At 34.7% G+C, this 20,739-nt stretch overlaps 1 protein-coding gene across 5 annotated transcripts in view; it reads left to right on the top strand.

Moving 5' to 3' along the window:
- The window catches only part of LRRC7 (leucine rich repeat containing 7), a 473,031-nt gene that overhangs the window by 214,962 nt on the left and 237,330 nt on the right, over positions 1–20,739 (top strand). For all 5 annotated transcript variants that reach the window (XM_036444989.2, XM_045584480.1, XM_045584479.1 and 2 more), the window contains 3 exons: positions 116–194; positions 14,010–14,099; positions 19,614–19,670. In XM_036444989.2, coding sequence (XP_036300882.1) covers positions 116–194; positions 14,010–14,099; positions 19,614–19,670 — 226 coding nt within the window. The remainder of the gene's footprint in view (positions 1–115; positions 195–14,009; positions 14,100–19,613; positions 19,671–20,739) is intronic.

The following is a 20,739-nucleotide window of genomic DNA, read 5'->3' as shown; positions in this document are numbered from 1 at the left end:
AAATAATAATACCCACAGTGTTTATATTGTATGATTAATTATTCTTAATATTATCATTATAGCTTAGAGAATTTTTACTGGAACATTTTCATGTAATTTTTCTTTTACATTTTAGGTGTACAAGATTTTCCAGAAAGCATAAAGTGCTGTAAGTGTTTAACAATTATTGAAGCCAGTGTCAATCCCATTTCTAAGTAAGTACGAGTGATTTCATTTTATTTATTTTATGCTTCCAATGGAATAATGTACCAAAAAAAGGAAATCCACATAATAAATTAATTTTAAATGCTGCACTTAAAACTCCATTCAATAGAATGATGAGAAAGGAATAATAAAATCAGAATAATTCAACAAAAGATGATTTAAAGCACTGCCGGATAGCATTGAAGGCCTAATTGATACAAGTGGGCATTACTTTGAAGCAAACTTTGTCATTATTTTTCTGTGGCTCTCAAGCAGCAGTCTATGGAAGAACACTGAAACAAAGGGAACAGTCAGTAGTATGGCCATGGTGGAAAATTAGCATGAAGGATCTGATGAAAGTTCAAACAATTGTAAGAATTTTATAAAAATATCTAATCATGCACTTCATGCTGAAAAAGGACTTAATTATGATCAAAAAAGGTAGTATTTGTGTACCTGAGATTATAGGAAGAGCAAAAATACAATCCTATGAGGATAGCAGAATGTAAGAAATGGATGGTAAAAATGCTGTGATAAGACATAGGGTATTTGTGGTTAGTGACAACCATGGCAAATTAGTTGTAGCAGTGATAGAGTGTACAGTGAATCAAATAGGTCTTTAAACCATGAGGTGAATAGATTGGAGAAGCCATGAACCTCCATGTTAGAGTCACTTAACAATGTAAGTAGACTTAAAATCTAGAAAGGCCATAATTGTTGTAGCAATATTTAGAAGACGCTGAAACACTGGAAGGTCATTTGATAAATGAAAGGAAGTTCTAGGAAATTTGGAGGAAATTTTTTTACCAATTTTTTTTCGTGAGGAGAGGAAGTAGTGAGCATGGTTTCTCTATGGATAATGAGAAAAGGCTGTAGATAAAAATAGGAATGGAATGTAAAAGGATACTGAAGTTAGGAGGGAGGTCTTTATACTAGCAAATTATTAAAGTTTCCTTTGTTTCTCATATTTCTCCGAATTTGATACTTTTTTCTCCATGTAGCCAAGTCTAGTAGATATGATATCTCATGGTAGTAGCTCACAGTAATTTAACTTACATTTTTAATGTCCAAGTAGCATATTTCTATGTACTTATTATTTATAATCTGTATTAGTTCTTTTTTGTTAATATGGTAGCAATTTTATTTTTAATAATTTGATTTAAAAATACCCAATCCATTTATGTAAGCATCTCTTCATTTTTTTTTAAATCTTTATTGTTGAGATTATTACAGATGTCCCTCTTTTTTCCCCACCATTGCTCCCCTCCACCAGGTTCCCACCTGCCCCAGGCCTTTGCCACCCTATTGTCTGTGTCCAAAGGTAATGCATATATGCATATAAGATCTTTGTTTAATCTCTTCCCACCCACCTACCCCCTTCCCTCTGAGAATTGTCAGTCTATTCCATTTCTGTGCCTCTGATTCTATTTTATTCACAAGTTTATTCTGTTCATTGGATTTCTTATTTTTTAATTTTGATTTTTAGATTCAATTGTTGATAGGTATGTATTTGTTGCCATTTTGTTGTTCATATTTTTTATCTTTTTCTTTTTCTTCTTCCTCTTCTTAAAGAATATCCTTCAGCATTTCATATAATACTGGTTTAGTGATGATGAACCCTTTAGCTTTTTCTTGTCTGTGAAGCTCTTTATCTGACCTTCAATTCTAAATTATAGCTTTGCTGGGCCTGTAGTAGGCCCTTGCTATTCATCAATTATTTCTTACCACTTCCCTTCTGGCCTGCATGGTTTCTGTTGAAAAGTCAGCTAACAGTTGTATGGGCACTCCCTTGTAGGTAACTAGCTGCTTTTGTCTTACTCCCCAGTCACCTGAGCTGGGAGCTCTAGGTGCACCCCTTCGAGGGCTGTGAGCACAGTCTTGTTGTATTTGAGATTTGATTGCTGTTGGTGTCACTGGAAGAAATTGACCTTCAGGCCAATTGGCTGTGAGTACTAGCTGCGACTACAGTGGGAGAGCTGCTGTGCAGGAGACATCCCTGTGAGGCAGGACTTGCTTCAGTGAGGCTTTGGTGTTCTCTCAGTCTTCCCTTTGAGTGTGTTGCTTATGGATGTGTAGAGAGCTGCAATCTGGTATAGTTCACACTGACCACTGTGTCCTCTGGTTCGTGGACCTCCAGGGAGATGCAAAGAAAGCCACTGCCTAAGGCCACCCAGCAGGAGTAACAGAGATATTTGCAGATTCCTCCTCTCTGTATCGGGTTGGAAATGCCCAGACAAGGCTCAGCTGTGAAGCAAGGCAGGTTGGTGCTGGTGCTGGGTCTTGGGCCTTTTATTGATAGGTTTGGGGCTCCATAATCCAGCTGCAGCTTGTTCAAAAGATTTTACCTTAAGCAAGGAAAGGCTATTAATATGCAAAAGCGGCTGCACACAGCTTGGGTGCAGTTATAAATTGGATGAAGTGGGTTCTCAGGGAATCACAAGGGTGGAGCAAAGGGAAATGGCTGCCAATCAGTCCTGTGACCAGGGAGGTCCTATAGTAGAAACAAGGATCCTTGAGAGAACTTCTGCCTGGGAAGAAGCCGCCCCCAGGTTCCTGCTCAGATGCCAGACAGTCCAGTTCCTCCTAGTATGTGTCTGGGTTCCCCAGAGCCTGGCCCAGCACTGGAGCTCAGAGGAAGTGGGAGCTTGTACGTTTAGTTTGTGGTGCTGGCCTTTTAAGAGGAGCAGCTGGGTCTCCAGCAGCCTCTGTGTCCCTGAGCCCCAGTCCACACTGGTTTTTACAGCCTGTAGTTCTTAACTGCCCGTAGGGACTTCTTTTCCCAGCTCTGGGACCCTGGGCTAAGAGGTCTGGTGTGGGGCTGGGACCCCTTGCTCCTCCAGGTGGCCTCCCTTCTGATTAAAAAAGCAGCCCATGTGGGTGCCAGACCAGCTTGTTCTGTGCCTCTGCAACTCCTATCAGTCTGTGTGCTTTCTTCTTTAACTTCTCTAATTGCAGTACTTCTATTCAGCCAGCTTTCCAGCAATTCTGGAGGATGGTTGTTCTGTATTTTAGTTGTAATTTTGATGTGGTTGTGGGAGGCGGTGAATACAGGCATTTAACTACCCCACCATCTTAGAAAATCTGTATTAGTTCTTAAATAAAAGTTCAGAATTTATTTATTTATGTTGACTTATTTTTTATTAATTTGTTAGAAATTGTTATATATTCTGGCTAAAAGTCCATCATATATTTGTTTGCAAATCATTGCTCCTATTCTGTGACATGTGTTTCCATTTCTTATTGATTTTTTTAAAGAGTTTTTAATTTTTAAGAAGCCCTATTTATACAAATTTTAATGACTTATACTTCAAGTTTCTATCAAGTAATCTTAGCTAAATTCATAGTCATAAAGATTTTCTCCTATGTTTTTCTCTGGAACTTTTATAGTTTAGGTTTTACACTGAGGTCCATGATCCATTTAAAGCTGAATTTTATATATGGATAAGTGTGTGGGTCATTTTTGTGGGATTTTTTTTTTTTTTTTTGTAGGTTGGTTGGTTGATTTACATATGGTTTTCAATTGTTCTATTACTGTTTGTTAAGAAGATTATCCTTTCTTCATAAAATCACCTGCTCAGTTCAGTTGATCATATGTGTTTGGTTCCATTTCTGAGTTATCTGCTTTGCAAATTGATCTATTGGGTCGGCAACTAAGTAATTGCGGATTTTTTAAAGAAAATCAAAGACAATTTTTTCATGGAACTAAATAACTTTATTCTGTAATGTATTGCCCATTTTGATCAATGACCTTTTGCCATCTTTCAGGCAGCATCATAATCCCACGTTAAAAAAACTTCTGGTTTTTATTAGCAAAAAACTGAATCAGGTACGATTTGACATCATCATCATTATTGAAATTTTTATCATTCAAGGAGTTTTGTAAAGATCGAAACAAAAAGTAATCAGATGGTGCAAGGTCAGGACTATATGGTGGATGTGGCAAAACATCCCAACCAAGCTCCATTAATTTTTGCCGAGTGACCAAAGATGTGTGTGGCCTTGCATTGTCATGATGGAATACAACACTTTTTCGATTTGTCAATTCGGGCCGCTTTTCTTCAACTGCATTGTTTAATTTCATTAGTTGTTCAATGTAGACATCAGAATTGATCGTTCGGTTGGGTGGTAAGAGTTCAAAGTAGACAATTCCTTTGTAATCCCACCAAACTGATAACAAAACCTTCTTTTGATGAATATCAGCTTTTGATGTTGTTTGAGTTGGTTCACCTGGCCTGCTCCACGATCTTTTCCGCTTGATATTGTTGTAAACAACCCATTTTTCATCGCCAGTTATCAGTCGTTTTAAAAATGGATCATTTTCATTACGTTTCCTTAGCAAATCGCAGCTGCTAATGCGTTGCGTTAACTGTGATTCTTTCAGTTCGTGAGGAACCCATGTATCGAGTTTTTGAACATAGCCAAGTTGTTTTAAGTGATTTTCAATGCATGTATGTGATACATGAAGCTTCTCTGCAATCTCACGTGTTGTACTGTGACAGTCCGAATTGATTATTGCTTTGATTAGGGCGTCATCAAGTTCAACTGGACGACCAGAGCGTTTTTCATCTTTGAGTGAAAAATCACCAGAACGAAATTTGGCAAACCAATTTTGACACTGCCGTTCTTTTAAGGCTTCGTCACTATAAACAGCACATAACATTTTATGAGCTTGCGATGTGTTTTTCTCTTTGCGGAAATAAAAAAGCAAAATATGACAAAAATGTTCCTTTTGATTTTCCATTTTTCAACGAACGCCAAACGAAAACTACAAAACAGATCAAAAAACTTTTTTTACTGATTAACAGCTGAATAGCCAACTATCAAATAACAAAATGTGTTTTACATTTGTACTACGTCTGCAAACCTAAAAATTCAACTGAAGCCATATATGTGTGAAACCCGCAATTACGTAGCTGCCGACCCAATATATGCCATATTCTTACATCAATTCTATACACTTAATTACTATAGCTTTGAAGGAAGTCATACAGTCGGGGAATGGGAGTTCTTCAACTTCGTTCCTCACCAAAATATTTGGGATGGTTTGTGCTCTTTGGTTTTTCACATAAATTTCATAACCAGTTTGCCAATATTTATAAAAATAAAAAATCCTTTGGAATCTTGATAAGGATTGCACTGCATCTGTGGTTCAATTCAAACAAAGTTGTTTCAGCTGAAACCGGTTTGGCTCAGCGGTAGGGCGTCGGTCTGCGGACTGAAAGGTCCCAGGTTCGATTCCAGTCAAGGGCATGTACATTGGCTGCGGGCACATCCCTGGTAGGGAGTGTGCAAGAGGCAGCTGGTCGGTGTTTCTCTCTCATCGACGTTTCTAGCTCTCTATCTCTCTCCCTTCCTCTCTGTAAAAAAATCAATAAAAAATATTTTTTTAAAACAGTTGTTTCAGAAATATTCAGTATATCACTAAGCATAGTTTATCTGTATTCTTATTTTGATCTTTAAAAATTATTTTATTGATAATTGATAGATTTCAGCATATAAATCTTGTACATGTCTTATTCATTTTATTTCAACTATTATATGCTTTTTGTGCAATTGCAAATGATTTTCCATTATTTAATTGTTTATTGCTGCTGTATAGAAATTCAATTGATTTTTAAATATGGACCTTATGTCCTGCAACCTCACTAAATTGACTAAATAGTTCTAGTAGATATTTCATAGATTTGGGGTGATTTCCTAGGTAAACTATCATGTCACTTGTGCATAAAGACAATTTTATTTTATATTTTTAAATCTTCATGTCTTTTTCTCATTTATTTTTCTTGCTTCATTGTTCTGTCTAGGACTCCCTTTACAGTGTTGAATAGAAGAGGTGAAAAGAGATATTATTTTGTTCCAGACTTAGGGAGGAAGCATTAGACTGTCACCATTATGTGTAATTGTTACTTGTTGTTTGTTCATACATGCCCTTTTTCAAGTTGAGGAAATTTTTTAATAACTAGACTCGCACTTCCTTTTTAGTTTATTTCAGCAGTGTCCTCTAAATTTAGATTTCTACTTTACATTCTTTTCGAGGAAACCTAGACTTTCTTCGTGATGTTTTTCAACAGTTGTTCAGTCTCTGACCACTGCCTGGTTCCAAAGCCACTTCACATGTTTAGGCAGATATTTATTAGAGCAGAATCTCAATTCCAGACACCAAAGTATATTGCCAGTTTTCTAATCATGTATAAGAAATTACCAGCATCTTAGTAGTTCAAAACAACACATATTCATTAACTCTCAAATTCTGTGAGTCAGGAATCTGGCCTAAGTTAGCTGGGTCCCCTGCTTCAGGGATTCATCAGGCTGCAATCAAGGCACTAGTCAAGCTGTGTTCTCTTCTGGAGGCTCATCTGGAGAAGAATTCGCTTTCAAGCTCACTCAGGTTATACGCGGAATTCCTATGTTGTTATAAAGTGAGAGCCCCAGCCTTTTGCTGGCTGTCAGCTGGAGGCCACTTTGGGATCCTAGATGCTGGTTCAGTTAACAACATAGCAGCCCTTTTCTTCAGGCCAGCAACTGAATACAGTGAGTTTTCTAGTGAGGTGGAGTCATCTACTGTTATGAGAGTAACATATATTCACCATTGTAACATATATTCCATTGAGCAAGTACCAAGTCCTAGCACAGTTAAAGGACATGACCATGAAGAAGTGAAGGTCATGGGGCCACCTTAAAATCTGTCCACGGTGTCTATGGTTTGCTGAGATTTTTCACTGTCAAACATGGATATTGAATTGTTAAAAAGCTTTTTTTTTTTTTTTAAACATCTACTGACACAAAGATATGGTTTTTCTTTTTCAATTTCATGATATATTGACTTATATTGATTGGTTTTTTAAATATCAGTTTAACTTTCCTTTCCAGGAATAAATGCTACTTGGTCATGAATTATTACTATATGTATAAGTTAATGGCTTTGATTTGCTAATGTTTTGTAAAGGATTTCCTCATCTATAGTCATGAAGCATATTAGTCTGAACTTTCTTTTCTTGTAATTTCTTTGATTTTGGTATCAGGGTAATACGGGCTTCATAAAAATAGTTGAAATATGTTCCTTTCTACATTTTACAATAGTTTTTATAGAATTAGAAGTATTCTTTTCTTAAATATTGGTAGAAATGGTCTGAATATTTATGGGAAAGTTTTTAATTACAAATTTAATTTCCCTAATAGCTATAGAACTATCCCAATTACTTATTTGTGTGATTTTTTTGTTTTGTTTTGTTTGGGTTTCTGTTTTTGTTTTTGAATGGTCCCTGGTGTTTGTGCTCTTCAGGAATTTGTACATCTCATTTTGGTTTCCAAATTTATTGACATCTCATTTTCTATAATCTTTTCATTAGCCCTTTAATATGTCCGGATCTTCTATTGTTCTCTCTCTTTCATTCCTGGTATCAGCAATCTGTATCTTTGTCCTGTTTTATTTTCATTTATTAATCTGACTACAGAGTTATCCATTTTATTGCTCTTTTCAGAAAAACATATTTGGGATTCATTGATTCTTTTAACCTGGTGTTTTTCTCTTCATTTTATTTGACCCAAATAATCTACAAAGAATCTACAAAGTCATGAAAACTCTAGAATATAAAAGTTATAGTTTTGAGTGTTTTCATCACAGTTTTAGTTTTAGATATGAACTTTACAATATAGTCTGAATACCTTAACCAAGTCATTGGTGAAAATTACCTACAAGAAAATAAGAAAGAACTACTACCTGAAATAAAAGGATGAACAAACATTTTTTGAGAGCCTGTTATATCTCAGGCATTTAGATACATTATTTCATTTTCACCTTATCTATATAACTTTTTACAAATGAAACACACAAAGATAGTATTTGAAAATCTAGGTTCCTTTCACTATGCCTCACCAATTCCAAAGAAACATTTTGGGTTTGATTTAAATTAAAAGATACATATTGAAAATTTTGAAATATTATTAAAGCTCAATGATAAGGAAATTGCAAATAAATTATGGCACATGGACTGGCTGGATGGGTACAAATAGTATGTAGAAAGTAACCATATGGCTCTGTTTACTCAAATCATCCTAGTTTACACCTCTTAATGTGGCATGATTAATAATAGGTCCCTTTTAGCTTTCAAACATGTCCTAGTTTGAATGATAGATTATACAAAAAAATTAAAAGATAATTACAAAGTAAAGGGAGACTTCATGATACAAGTTTGCAGTGATGTTAAAATAATTAATTATAAATTAGGTTAGAAATGCATGAAGTAGTAATGATGTTGTTTTAAGGTGGAATTATGAGCAGTATTGTTTCACTTTATGTTCCAAATCTTCTGTAATGTTGTTATATTAATTTTATAAATTTAAGCTGCATAAATTTAAAAATTTTAGATTTAAAATATATTTCCAGTAGGGTAAGAAATTTTACATTGGTTTTTCTTTTTTCTTTTTTCTTTTTTTCACCATTTTGGCTGTTTATTCAAGTTTACAGAGAAGGTTAAACATCTGTGGAAAAACACCAAAGACTTATTTCTCTCAAGTTAATGTCTTTTAAGTGGTAAATACATGGTATTTAACTTTGTACACCTGATAAAAGGGAAAATGCATAATAAAAAGGAGATTCAGGAATGAAACAGAAGCATCAGGCAGTAAATCAATCACAGATTAGCTCCTTAATCACAGCATGTAAAACGTGTAATTAAATTTGGTCTGTTTAGTGGAGCTCAAGTGCTTGTAATATGTTTTTATTTATTTTAACTAAAGTAGTGAGTGGGATTAGAAAAAGTTAAAAACAAGAATATCCACAGCCTATCTTAATTTACCTATTCCAACAACAAAATTGGCATTAATAAAAATATTTAAATTAGTGTTATAGTTGATATTGAAAGATCAGAATAAAAACAATACCATGTCACATAAAAGTAATATATTACCCCCATTTACTGTGTTCTTTTCTGTAGGGCATTTGATCGTTTAATCATTGGAACAATTCTGAAAATGGATGTTAGCATCATCTTTTTAAAAACAAGAAAACTGAGTCTTAGAGTTGCAAAGGTCACAGAGATAATAATTGAAAGAGCTATGATTCAAACTCAGGTCTTTTGCCATTGATACCCATGTACTCAATCTCTAAATTATTTTGTGTCTGATTCTATTATCCTTTATTTGTTATATTTTGAACATGTTACTTTTAAGTTCAGAAAGTAATAAAATGAAAGTGTTTTCTTAGAGAGAGAATTATTTCCTAATATATATATCATCTATCCTTTGAATTTTTTAATACATCAAATGTGCCAGTATTTTAGGATAGTAAAATTTCATTATTGAGAGTCCCTTAGTGTAAAATGTTTCATTTCATTGAATAGCTTGGAGGAGGATAAAGACAACCCATCTTCATCAAGTTTATTTGTCTTCTTTCTTGCTGATCCTTGAATATTCCTCTGGAATGGGGATACTGACAAATGGGGCCACTGTTTCTATAAGAAACTACAAATTTGTACCATAACATTAGAAATAAATAAAACTGACTATCTTCTTATGTGTTTTTCAAATATGCTTTTTTCAAATATGTTTCAAAGTATAAACCTAGGTCATTGAGGGAATTATCCCTGGAGTAGAAAATTTCAACACTTATACAAAAAATAATTGGTTTAAGCATATTGCTAAATCTATGAATAGATTTCTATTATGAGAGTAAGGAAGAAGACACTAATTTTGAGTCTAAGTTCAGAGTAACCATTCAATACATTCTTGTAGAATAAAAAAACACATGTAATATTAAATTTAAAAAACCTATATAAATATGCCTTTTTGCTCTGTATTTTTTTAAAAGAATGGTTCAAAATAAAATGTCAATTCATCTTTGTTTATAACAAGGCTAAAAAATTACCTTACTTTGCATTATGGTTTCTCATATAATTTATTTTTTGGTGATCCAATTTGAATCTGCACAATGTGGTGAACTCTTAAATCTTCAATAAAATGTTGTATGTAAGAAGTCAGATATTTTTTGCAGCATAAATTTTGCCAAAGAAACAGCAATTAAGGATATATTTCTGATCAAAGAAGTAGTACAATGTAATACCATTTAGAGCATACATATGCAGAATAGTAAACTAAGAGAAACTGGATAATTCAGGTTGGACCTATAACTAGAAAATTAGTATTTTAAACCCTTTTTACTTATTAATAGTTTCAATGTTAAAATAAATTATTACATCAAAGGTTTTAACATTTTTCTCATTTAACATGTATGAATCTTCTTTTCTAAAATATCACAAATGATTACTTCAAGTGAGTATAGTAACCAAAAGGACATTAAAGTAAGATAGTGTTTAAATGTGGACTGAAATCTATTAAACATCTTGCCATTATTATAAAAAAAATCATAGTATAAGGTTATGAGCTCTAATGTATTACAACAAAGAGAAATATAGAGAGAAATAATTATCTCCCATAGATATTATTTAATCCTACAGGATAAGGTTCAAACTTTGAGCCAAATAGTCAATATCCTTTATATTCTGTTTCCTGCTAATATTCTCAAGTAGCATCTCCTAATAATCTCATACATAAAATATTTTCTTTGGAACTTTCTGGTCACCAATCTCAGATTATAAAAAACTCTCACTCTTTTATGCTTCTTTTCTCCTTTTTTAATTTTTATGAATCCTATATTTCTTTTAGAGCAAATTTATGGAAACTCTCCATGAAGCCATATGCAAACAATTAAACTTCAAAGTACATACTGGAACAAGATATTTGCAGCAAACATAGTCAATATATGGTTAGGATCCTAAGAATGTATAAAACAATTCCTACAAATGAATATAAAAAATGTTAATTGTGTTTAGTCTGTATTCTCCAAACACAGATATTTAGATTATAATTCAAGCAGTATACTTAGGAGATGGTCTCAGGAAATACTTGTAGAGGGTGTGTTGTCAAGCTATTTACTAGTGTAGACCACTCGACCCTGGTCTCTGGGGGGAGCTCTTGACAGTGTAGATACCTGTGAGGGAACTGAGCTATGTATGCTCCTGCCAGTCATTAGCTGAGGGCTGTCTCTCAGGGACGTTAACCTTATGTAACCAGGGATATCTATCGATACAATAATAATAGAGAAAGATGCAAATTGACCATACCTTCACAAGACCCACAAGCCAATAAGGAGTGAGTGTGCAAATTAGCCCAACAATGATGGTGGGTTTATCTGCATACACGGGTGCCCAGTGGCCTGGGATGCAGGCATTCCACACTGCCCCAGCTGCTCAGGGCCTCTGGGCACATGGGAAGGCAGAGCCAGAGCAGAAAGAAGCTGCTCCAGGGTCGGAGTGGAAAGCAATGCCAGCAGCCAGGGAAAGGAAGGCCCATTCTTACATGAATCTTTGTGAATCAGGCTTCTAGTAACTTAAATGATATCTTGTGCAAAAGGGTATATACAATATGTTCAATAGTATTCACAGGCGGAATGTTTATAGAAAGCAAACAAGACACCAGAAACAACTATAATGTTCTTTCAAAAAAGAATAAAACATGAATCATAATGTAATATATTCATACGACAGAATACTATGTAATGGTGATCTGTCATCTGCATCAAAATGGATGAATTTCACTATTTTTCTGCTTTTCCCCCTATCCCTGGGACAATTATATCTCAATTTCACTGTGTCAAAATATTCATAGTATAAGTAAATTTATATAATGTCAAAAAACATACAAAATCATTACTTTTTTTTAAAGTATTTAAAGAGGTATAGTAAAACTTTTTTTAAAAAACTTTTAATGAAACAGAATAGTAAACATCATTCATGAATTTGTGGGACAAATAGAAAAATGCAGTCAGGGAGGAGCACCCAAAGGATTCTAAAGGTACTGGTTATTTGTTAAATTATATCATGGGTACTCATATTGTTTTATATACCAAAAAAATAACAAAATATTGGATATAGGAAGAAAAACCATAGAGTGAAACTGAGATATAATGTCCCAGGGGTAGGAGGAGAAACAGGAAAAGAAATCTACAAGAAACTGGGAAGCAGAAAACAATTTCTGATGGCAACTGTTGCTAGGCAGTGTGGGATGCAAAGTGAAATGATCTTAGTGGAATTGGAACTTAAGTCATTGAAGGCTTTGGTAACTGCAGTTTTGGCAATGGAGTGGAGGCATGTGTCAGAAAACAATGCCTCGAGGGGTAGTAAACAGTGTGTGGATGGGTAGCTCTTTAAGCAGATTGTAAAATTACAGCAGGGAGAGTAGGGAGATCTGGGGGAGATAAGAGATCAACCGAAGGACTTGTATACATGCATATAAGTACAACCAATGGACACAAAACTCTGGGGAGGGGGGGTATGTATGGGAGGGGAGGGCAATGTTAAAATATGTACACAGATAATAATTTAATAAAAAAAATAAAAAAAATAATCCTGCCAGTAAATGCAAGTAAGGTGATAGGTCATAATTTGAGGGGGGGGGGGGGGGACAGTTTAAACACTATGTAGAAGTATATTTTTAAAAGAGCATAGTCTTTTTTTAGACCATGGATTAAAGGCATTAAGATCTTTAAATAGACATATAATTATAGGAAAAAAGTCAACATCCTTTTAGGAAAAAGTGTCCTGGAAAATATTTGGGTTAAATCTTCTTGGTGAAAAAGATGTAAATATCTATATTAATAAAAGGATGATATGGTAATTAGACTGGATAGATGGAACATCATTTTGGATGGCTGACAAAGACAAGGCTTGGGCAAAGCTGCCCAGGGTCCTGGGTGCCTGAAGCCATCCAGGGTGGTGCCGCCTGGGGTCCTGGGTCCTGGTGCCTGCCTGAGCAAAGCTGGCCTGGGGTTTCTATTGCCTGCAGCCAGCTGGAGGAGGGAAGCCTGGGTCCCAGATGTGAAGGCCAAGGCAGAGGTGGTTAAGGGTGATCAGGCAGGCAGGCAAGCAGTTAGGGGCATCAGGCAGGCAGGCAGGCAGAGATGGTTAGGGGCAATCAGGCAGGCAGAGGGGTTAGGGGCGATTAGGCAGGCAGGCAGAGGTGGTTAGGAGCAATCAGGCAGGCAGGCAGGCAAGTGGTTAGGAGCCTGCAGTCTCAGATTGTGAGAGGGTGCACACCGAGCTAAGGGATACCTCCATTCCCCACCCCCATGCAGGAATTTCATGCACCCAGCCTCTAGTTTTAAATAATTATTTTATCTAACTGGAAAAATTTCCCCAAAGGATATTTTCTCAACTCTTTTAATGACTCCCAAAGCCTTTAGGATTCTGTTTATTATTGTTTCTATGTTCTTGCTAATTTTCATTGAACAAGAATTAGACCAACTTGAATTATAAGAGACATGCATGATAAGCCTACTTTAGAAAAATTACCAATTAAGGGGACAAAGACTCGTTCCTGGGCAGCTTTATCATCATTATAATAAAATGTAGGCAAATTTTAATGATTATGTGAAAGAGTAAGTAGTATAAACACTGACTATACTAGTATATGCCAGTGTTTCATTGAAAAAGGACTAAAATTTTTAAAATGTGGCATACAACTTGAAATTTCAATTTATTAAAATCTTGCTGGTGTGCACAGGGCAACGCTGAGTGAAGCTGCTGGCTTTGGCAGTGACATAAGCTCAGAGTAGTAGAGTAGCAAGGAAGTGAGTGACTGCCATTTACTTTAATAGCAGGAAAAATTTTGAAGCTGTAGCAACATGCTCAATAAATTCTTCCATTACTGTAATACCAAAGGAGACTTGAAAAATTTATTACACTTCTAGTTTTTTCCTTTGAGATATATATTCTTGTTCTGTTTCTATGGCAACATTGATGGCAGTAACTAAACCTTTAACTTCTTTCTAGACTCCCTGATGGCTTCACACAGCTTCTAAACCTGACCCAGCTCTACCTGAATGACGCTTTTCTTGAATTTCTTCCAGCCAATTTTGGAAGGTAAGAATAAAAAATTTAAATGATTCCATTTTATTTCACTTTAAGTAAATACTTTACCTGAGCCAGTTGGTGAAGCTTTAAAGTGACCATTGTGATAAACCTCATTATCGTTCAGTAAATGAGACGATGTTAACCTATGAAACATTTTGCAAAAAGTAAAGTAAAATTAGGTCATTAATAATCAATAGCCCAGACAATGATTGCTCAGCAGTTGGATGTCAACCCATGAACCAAGAGGTCCCAGTTTGATTTTTAGTCAGGGCACATGCAGGGTTGCGGGCTCAATCCCTGGTGCGGGACATACAGGAAGTAGCTGATCCATGATGTCTCTCTCATTGATGTTTCTATCTCTCTATCCGTCTCCCTTTCTTTTTCTATAAAAAAAAAAAAACAAAAAACAGAAATATTAATATTTTTAAAATTATATATATATATATATATATATATATATATATATATCTTTTTTAAAAATAATCAAATAAATTATATATGTTAAATATAAAAAATTTAAAAGATATAGAAAAATACACATGAATATTTATGGCTCTTGAGTTGGAAAATATCTTTATATAATAGAAACAAAGGGAAATATAAATGGATACATAGATGTGAGTACATAAACACTTTTGAAATAAAATAACATCAGAAGATATTTCACAATTAAGGAAAAACAATAAACTGGGAAAATATGTCCACTCTATATGGGAAGCAAATTATATCCTTAACTATAAAGAATTCTTACATATGAATATAAAGGCAAAATATTCATTAGGGGGGAAAAATGGGTAAATGACGTGTACAAGCAATCCATAATAAAGTACAAATTTCCAGTGAATGAAAAATGTTTATTCTGACAAAGAGTAAAAATAATACAAGTCAAAATGACAATAAAGTGCCATTGTGTTCTAGCATATTACAGAAATCATTTCTAAAGAATGAGGAAAGATATGCTCACTCTGCTGATGGAATTGCAGAATGATAGGAGCTGTGCACAGGCAGTGTGACTTAAAAGCTTTGAAAATATTTACAACCACTGCTTCTGCCATTTATTTGTAGAAACGTATCCTACCATCATCAAATATCACACTAGGATTTATGGACAAGAATATTTATCATTATTTACAATATGAATAAAGTGGAAGCACACATCCATCTGGGAGATGGGTTAAATATATTAAGTTGCATCCACATGACAATCTGTGAAGATTTATAATGTTGTATATGGAAATATGTTTGTAGATCTTATGATATGTTATATTTAGGAAAATATTACAACAAAATATATAAACTATATTCACAATATTAATACATATAGGCATGAAATAAAAGACTGGTTCCTTGGAAGTAAAATTAGGGAAATTTTTATTTTCATCTCTATATTTACAATATTTCCAAGTATTCTGCAATACATCTTTTTCTCCAATTTCCTTGAAATAAATTGATATGCAGCACTATACAAGTTTAAGGTGTACAGCATGATCACTTACATATCTTGTGAAATGATAACCATAAGTTTAGTTAACAATCATCATCTTATATAATTAAAAAAAACATTTCCCTTGAGTTTGTTGGTTGGTTGTTTGTGGGGGTTTTGTTTGTTTGTTTGTTTGTTTTGTGTGTGTGGGTTTATTTTTGTGGGGGAGCAGGGAGAGGAGATTTCTTATGTAAATAATTATCATACCATATTTCTCTGTACAGCTTACTTTCCTTTGGCTCCATTCATTTTGTCACAAATTGCAGTTTGTCCTTTTTATGGCTAAATAGTATTTCATTATGTGTATTTACATTTAGTTTATCTATTAAGCTATTGATGGAGACTTAGGTTGTTTTCATGTCTTGGCTATTGCAAACATTTTATATGTACAGGATTTCAGGAAAAATAAGGGCATGGGGTACATGGTAGAACAATATTATAAAAAAGCAAAAGGGTGAATTTATTATTTTAGCAAGTTTAGATGTGCTAATTCACCACTACAACATTGAAAGGAATAATAACACTGTGAGCCACTGGTTTGGTTTTGTGCCAGGGACCCTACTAAGTCTTTTGCATGTGTTATTGTATGTACTACTCATGACAACTCAATGATTTCAGGTCAGAATTATTGTATCTTCAATTTACTAAGGATGAAACAGGAACTCAGAATAACTTAATTAGTTGGAGATGGTATTTGATCCCAGGCAGGCTAACCAATTACAGGGCCCACACCCTTCTACTACCATAGAGAAGAAGGACAACACTCTGCAATCAGATAGACTGTTTTCAAACCTAAGTACTGTCACTAACTGTGTGAGCTTATGCAACTTACTTGTGTGAACTTAATTTTTTAATCTATAAAATAGAACTATTGACAATATTTTTTGTCACTGTGATTAATAAATAAGGTTAACCAGAATAAGATCTTTAAAAAAAAAAAGTTAAGACAATTTAAGTTTATTAACTGTGTTTTTCTAAGTGATCATCATTGAAAGTGCTCAAATAATAGATTGAGTATAACTTAACACTTATCTGTTGGCAGAAGCTAGTGCAGATGTTATGAACTCTGGAATAATGATGTCCCTAAGCATGTTCCAGCCCCCATTTGCATATAGATGATTGTATTAACACTTCCCAAATTCCCTTACTTTTTGCAAATCAGATCACAGCACCTACAAACACCCTGTTCTTGGACAATTTTTAAAATTCACAGATCTTCAACAGAGCATTTACCTGGCTTCGAACGAGCTAGTACTTCACCATTCATTCATCTAAATTAACATTGTCCTTCTGGTAGTGAGCACAACTGCAACGATGCTTTTGAATAATCAAATGAGAAAAAGCCTAATTGTCACCTGAAGAAACTCTTTTGTCTTGAATTTTTTTTTCAGTTCTCTTTTAGCAGTCCTAATATGAGGGAAGAGATTTGGCAAATAGAAAACATAATACCAAAATTGAAACCACTTGGAATTAATTTAGTGAAAATAGCATGCCAAAATATGATCCATTTTATTATTGTTATCTAAACAGTTTTTTAACCATCAGTTGGATAGCATGTCAAAAGGATTCTTAAAGGCCCTTTTCAAACCTGAGATTTTGTGTTCCTAAGAGCCAGAATAAGTCACAAAATATCATCACACTAGTACAAATATTGAAAATATTTGAGACATATAAATGTTTAAGAAATATCTTCTACTAGCAATATGCCCATGTGCTATAGAACCAAATCACTTTATTTCATATAGAATTAAGAGTTATATGATTAAACTAGAGGCCCAGTGCATGAAATTCATGCATGGGGTGGAGGAAGGGTTTCCCTCAGCCCAGCCTGCATCCTCTCCAATCTGGAACTCCCTCTCACAATCCAGGACTGCTGGCTCCCAACTGCTCGCCTTCCTGCCCTCCTGATCACCCCCTAACCACTGCCCTACCAGCCTGATTGATGTCTAACTGCTTCCCTGCCTGTCTGTCTGTTTGCCCCCACCTTCCCTCCTCTGCTGGCCTGGTCACCCTTAACTGCCCTCCCTGCAAGGTTGATCGCCCCTAACTGCCCTCCCTTGCAGGCCTGGTCCCTCCCAACTGCCCTCTCCTGCTGGCCATCTTGTGGTGGCCATCTTGTGTCCACATGGGGGCAGGATCTTTGACCACATGGGGTAGCCATATTGTGTGTTGGAGTGATGGTCCATCTGCATATTACTTTTTTATTAGATAAGATAGAGGCCTGGTGCAAGGGTGGGGGCCAGCTGGTTTGCCCTGAAGGGTGTCCTTGAATAGGGTGGGGGTTCCCTTGGAGTATGGGGCAGCCTGAGTGAGGGGTCTGTGGTGGTTTACAGGCCAGCCAAGCCCCCCAGCGACCCAAGCAGAGGCCCTGGTATCTGGGATATATTTACTTTCTACAATTGAAACTTTGTAGCCTGGAGCAGAGCCAAGCCTCCTGCTTGCTGCTTCACAGCAGCTGTTTTTGTTTGGATTCGTTTACCTTCTATAATTGAAACTTTGTAGCCTTGAGTGGAGGCCCAGGCCGGCCAGGGCAAGCAGAAAGTTTGGCTTCCTCCATTGCTAGGGAAACACCTCCCTCCTGCTCTCTGAGGTTGTAGCCATCTTGGTTGGGTTTATTTGCATACTCGTTCTTATTGGCTGATGGGCATGGCTTGTGGGCGTGGCTTTGTACAGTGGAGTGATGGTTAATTTGCATATTACTCTTTTATTAGGTAGGATTAGAAATTTGATAGGAGTCAAAACAGAAAAGAAATGGGAAGAGACCTAGAGAAATATACAAAAGCACAGCAAATTGGACAATTGTAGGTTAAATCATTCAAATAATGAATTATTCCCCAGACACTAATTCAGAGAATCCATTTAATGTTGTTCTAAAGCACATGTGTCAAACACAAGGCCCGCGGGCCAAATCCGTCCTGCCAGGCCTTGCAATGTGGCCCACACCGCGCTGTCATCACTGCACTCCGCTGCGTTTCCATCACAATGACAGTTTATGACTGTTCAGTAAACCATTCGGCCCGCGATTTAGGCTGGATTTTAGATTTTGGCCCCTTCTCTGATTGAGTTCGACACCCCTATTCTAAAGCCTCAACTAAGTACATTTTAAAACTCAGTTATAGACATTGGTAACAAAAGTCCGCTGGGCTGCAGACCTTAACAAGTATTTTGGTGTGAAATGCATTCCTAATCACGTGTTACTCAGCAACAGAAACTGTGAGCATCTTTTACCTCCTCTAGGATTTTCCCAACCCCAGTACTGTCACAGGATTGATGATGCTATAGACGTTTTCATATACTTCCACTTCCAAAATGTTAAGATATTCATCTTAGAGTCAATGAAATATGGTATATTAATTAGATTGTTTTTTCCACTATCCGATAATAATAATATCTAACACATACTAAAACTTGCCATGTGCCAGGCATTATGCTTTACCTGTGTGACATTATTTAAGATTCAAGACTCTATACGTTAGGGTACTGTGATCACAAACACATTACAGAGCAGGAAGCTTAAATTAGACTAGGTTAATTTGTGCAGAGTCACAGAAGTATTAATAGAATGTGAGAGTCTGGATTTCACCCAAATCTATCTGACTATAAAGCTCAAACTCTTAACCACTATGCTATTTTATTTGCTTTACAAGTTCATGTATAGTCTTTTGAGGGAAAGTATTGCTATATTCCAGTGAACACAGAACTTGGAATTTAGTAGATAGTCAGTAGTCTGCTGAATATATAAAATTAAACAGTGAATATATTTATATAAAACATAAAATGGAGAAGTAATATCTTTGAAAGATATTTATTTCCTGGAAATTTTGATTTTACAAATTACTTGTCAAATTTGCTTTTGACAAATGATATTTGTTATTATCTAATGTTAATATGACCCTGTTCATAATCAATTTGTATAATTCTTAAAGTCTGTAACAAAGGTATATAAGGTTGAACATAGCTGTTTTGATAACAATTATTAACTTATCATAGTAATATTGTTTTATAGAAAAAATAAGCAATTTTTAAATTTATTTCTATAGACTTGTCAAATTACGGATCTTGGAGTTAAGAGAAAATCACCTGAAAACTCTACCAAAGTAAGTGACTGTGTATTTTCTAAATTTTGAATTGTGATTTTTTCCCCCACTGGTATTAAAAAAAATTACTATTTTTATATTGGGTATGCTTTGCCATTTTGATTGACTGAATTTTTCTGTGTTTTTTTTTCCTGGAGACTGAAAAGTATAATATACTGTAAGAGTTTTGCATTAAGTAAGAATGAATTCTGCCTTAAAAAATCATATAGTTACAAGGTGGGAAGAGTCTAAGGTTCATCCCATAGCTAAACTAACACACCAGGAATGTTAGTCTGTCAATTTCATTGAAACTTATGAAATTTATATTTTTAAACACAGAAGCAATCGAGTTTCAAAAGGTTCAACCCAATGCTGAATGTTTCAAGTTAATTTATGGATTGTGTTAGTTTTCAATTTTTAAATCAAGACTATGCAAATATATTACATAAAAATGATTACTGTTTTTGCTAGAGATCCTAAAATTGTTTGAGAAAAATTATATTTATACATTCTTTCAAACTGCCTTTTTACTAGTTTATTTAAATTTTGGTTTATATAAATACACAGGATATTTTTATGTAAAAACAAATACCTAAAATGTTATGCAATGTTTACTTTAATAAAATGCTTTGCTTTACCCTGCCTTGACCTATTCATGTCTAATAATAGAATTTTGTGTTATACAGAAAAAAAATATATCTGAAAAACAAAAATTATTCAAAATGTAGTTTTTATTCAAATAAATTAACATGATATGTATGTTACAACTAACTTATTGAAAGTACCATTGCTATTATTACCTTCCTGTAGTACTGCAGAAAAAGACTGAGTACACTGTTTTATTCTTCAAAAAGCAGCAAAACTGAGAGACCTTTTCTCTGCTAACCAAAATTCCATTGTATTTTTTACTTTTTAAAATATTTCCTCCTAAGGAAACTCTGTACTGAATTCCATTGATTTTTAAAACCAATATTTCAATAAAATACCTTGAAGTACATTTTATGTATGCTATAATGTATAAAACTTTTGTCAATTCAAGACTTTCAATAATGATATTGATTTCATTTAAATATATACATAGAGATAAAAC

Source organism: Pipistrellus kuhlii, unplaced genomic scaffold (assembly GCF_014108245.1).
Source record: "Pipistrellus kuhlii isolate mPipKuh1 unplaced genomic scaffold, mPipKuh1.p scaffold_m20_p_2, whole genome shotgun sequence".
Taxonomy (NCBI): domain Eukaryota; kingdom Metazoa; phylum Chordata; class Mammalia; order Chiroptera; family Vespertilionidae; genus Pipistrellus; species Pipistrellus kuhlii.
This window is presented reverse-complemented; position numbering and strand designations above follow the sequence as displayed.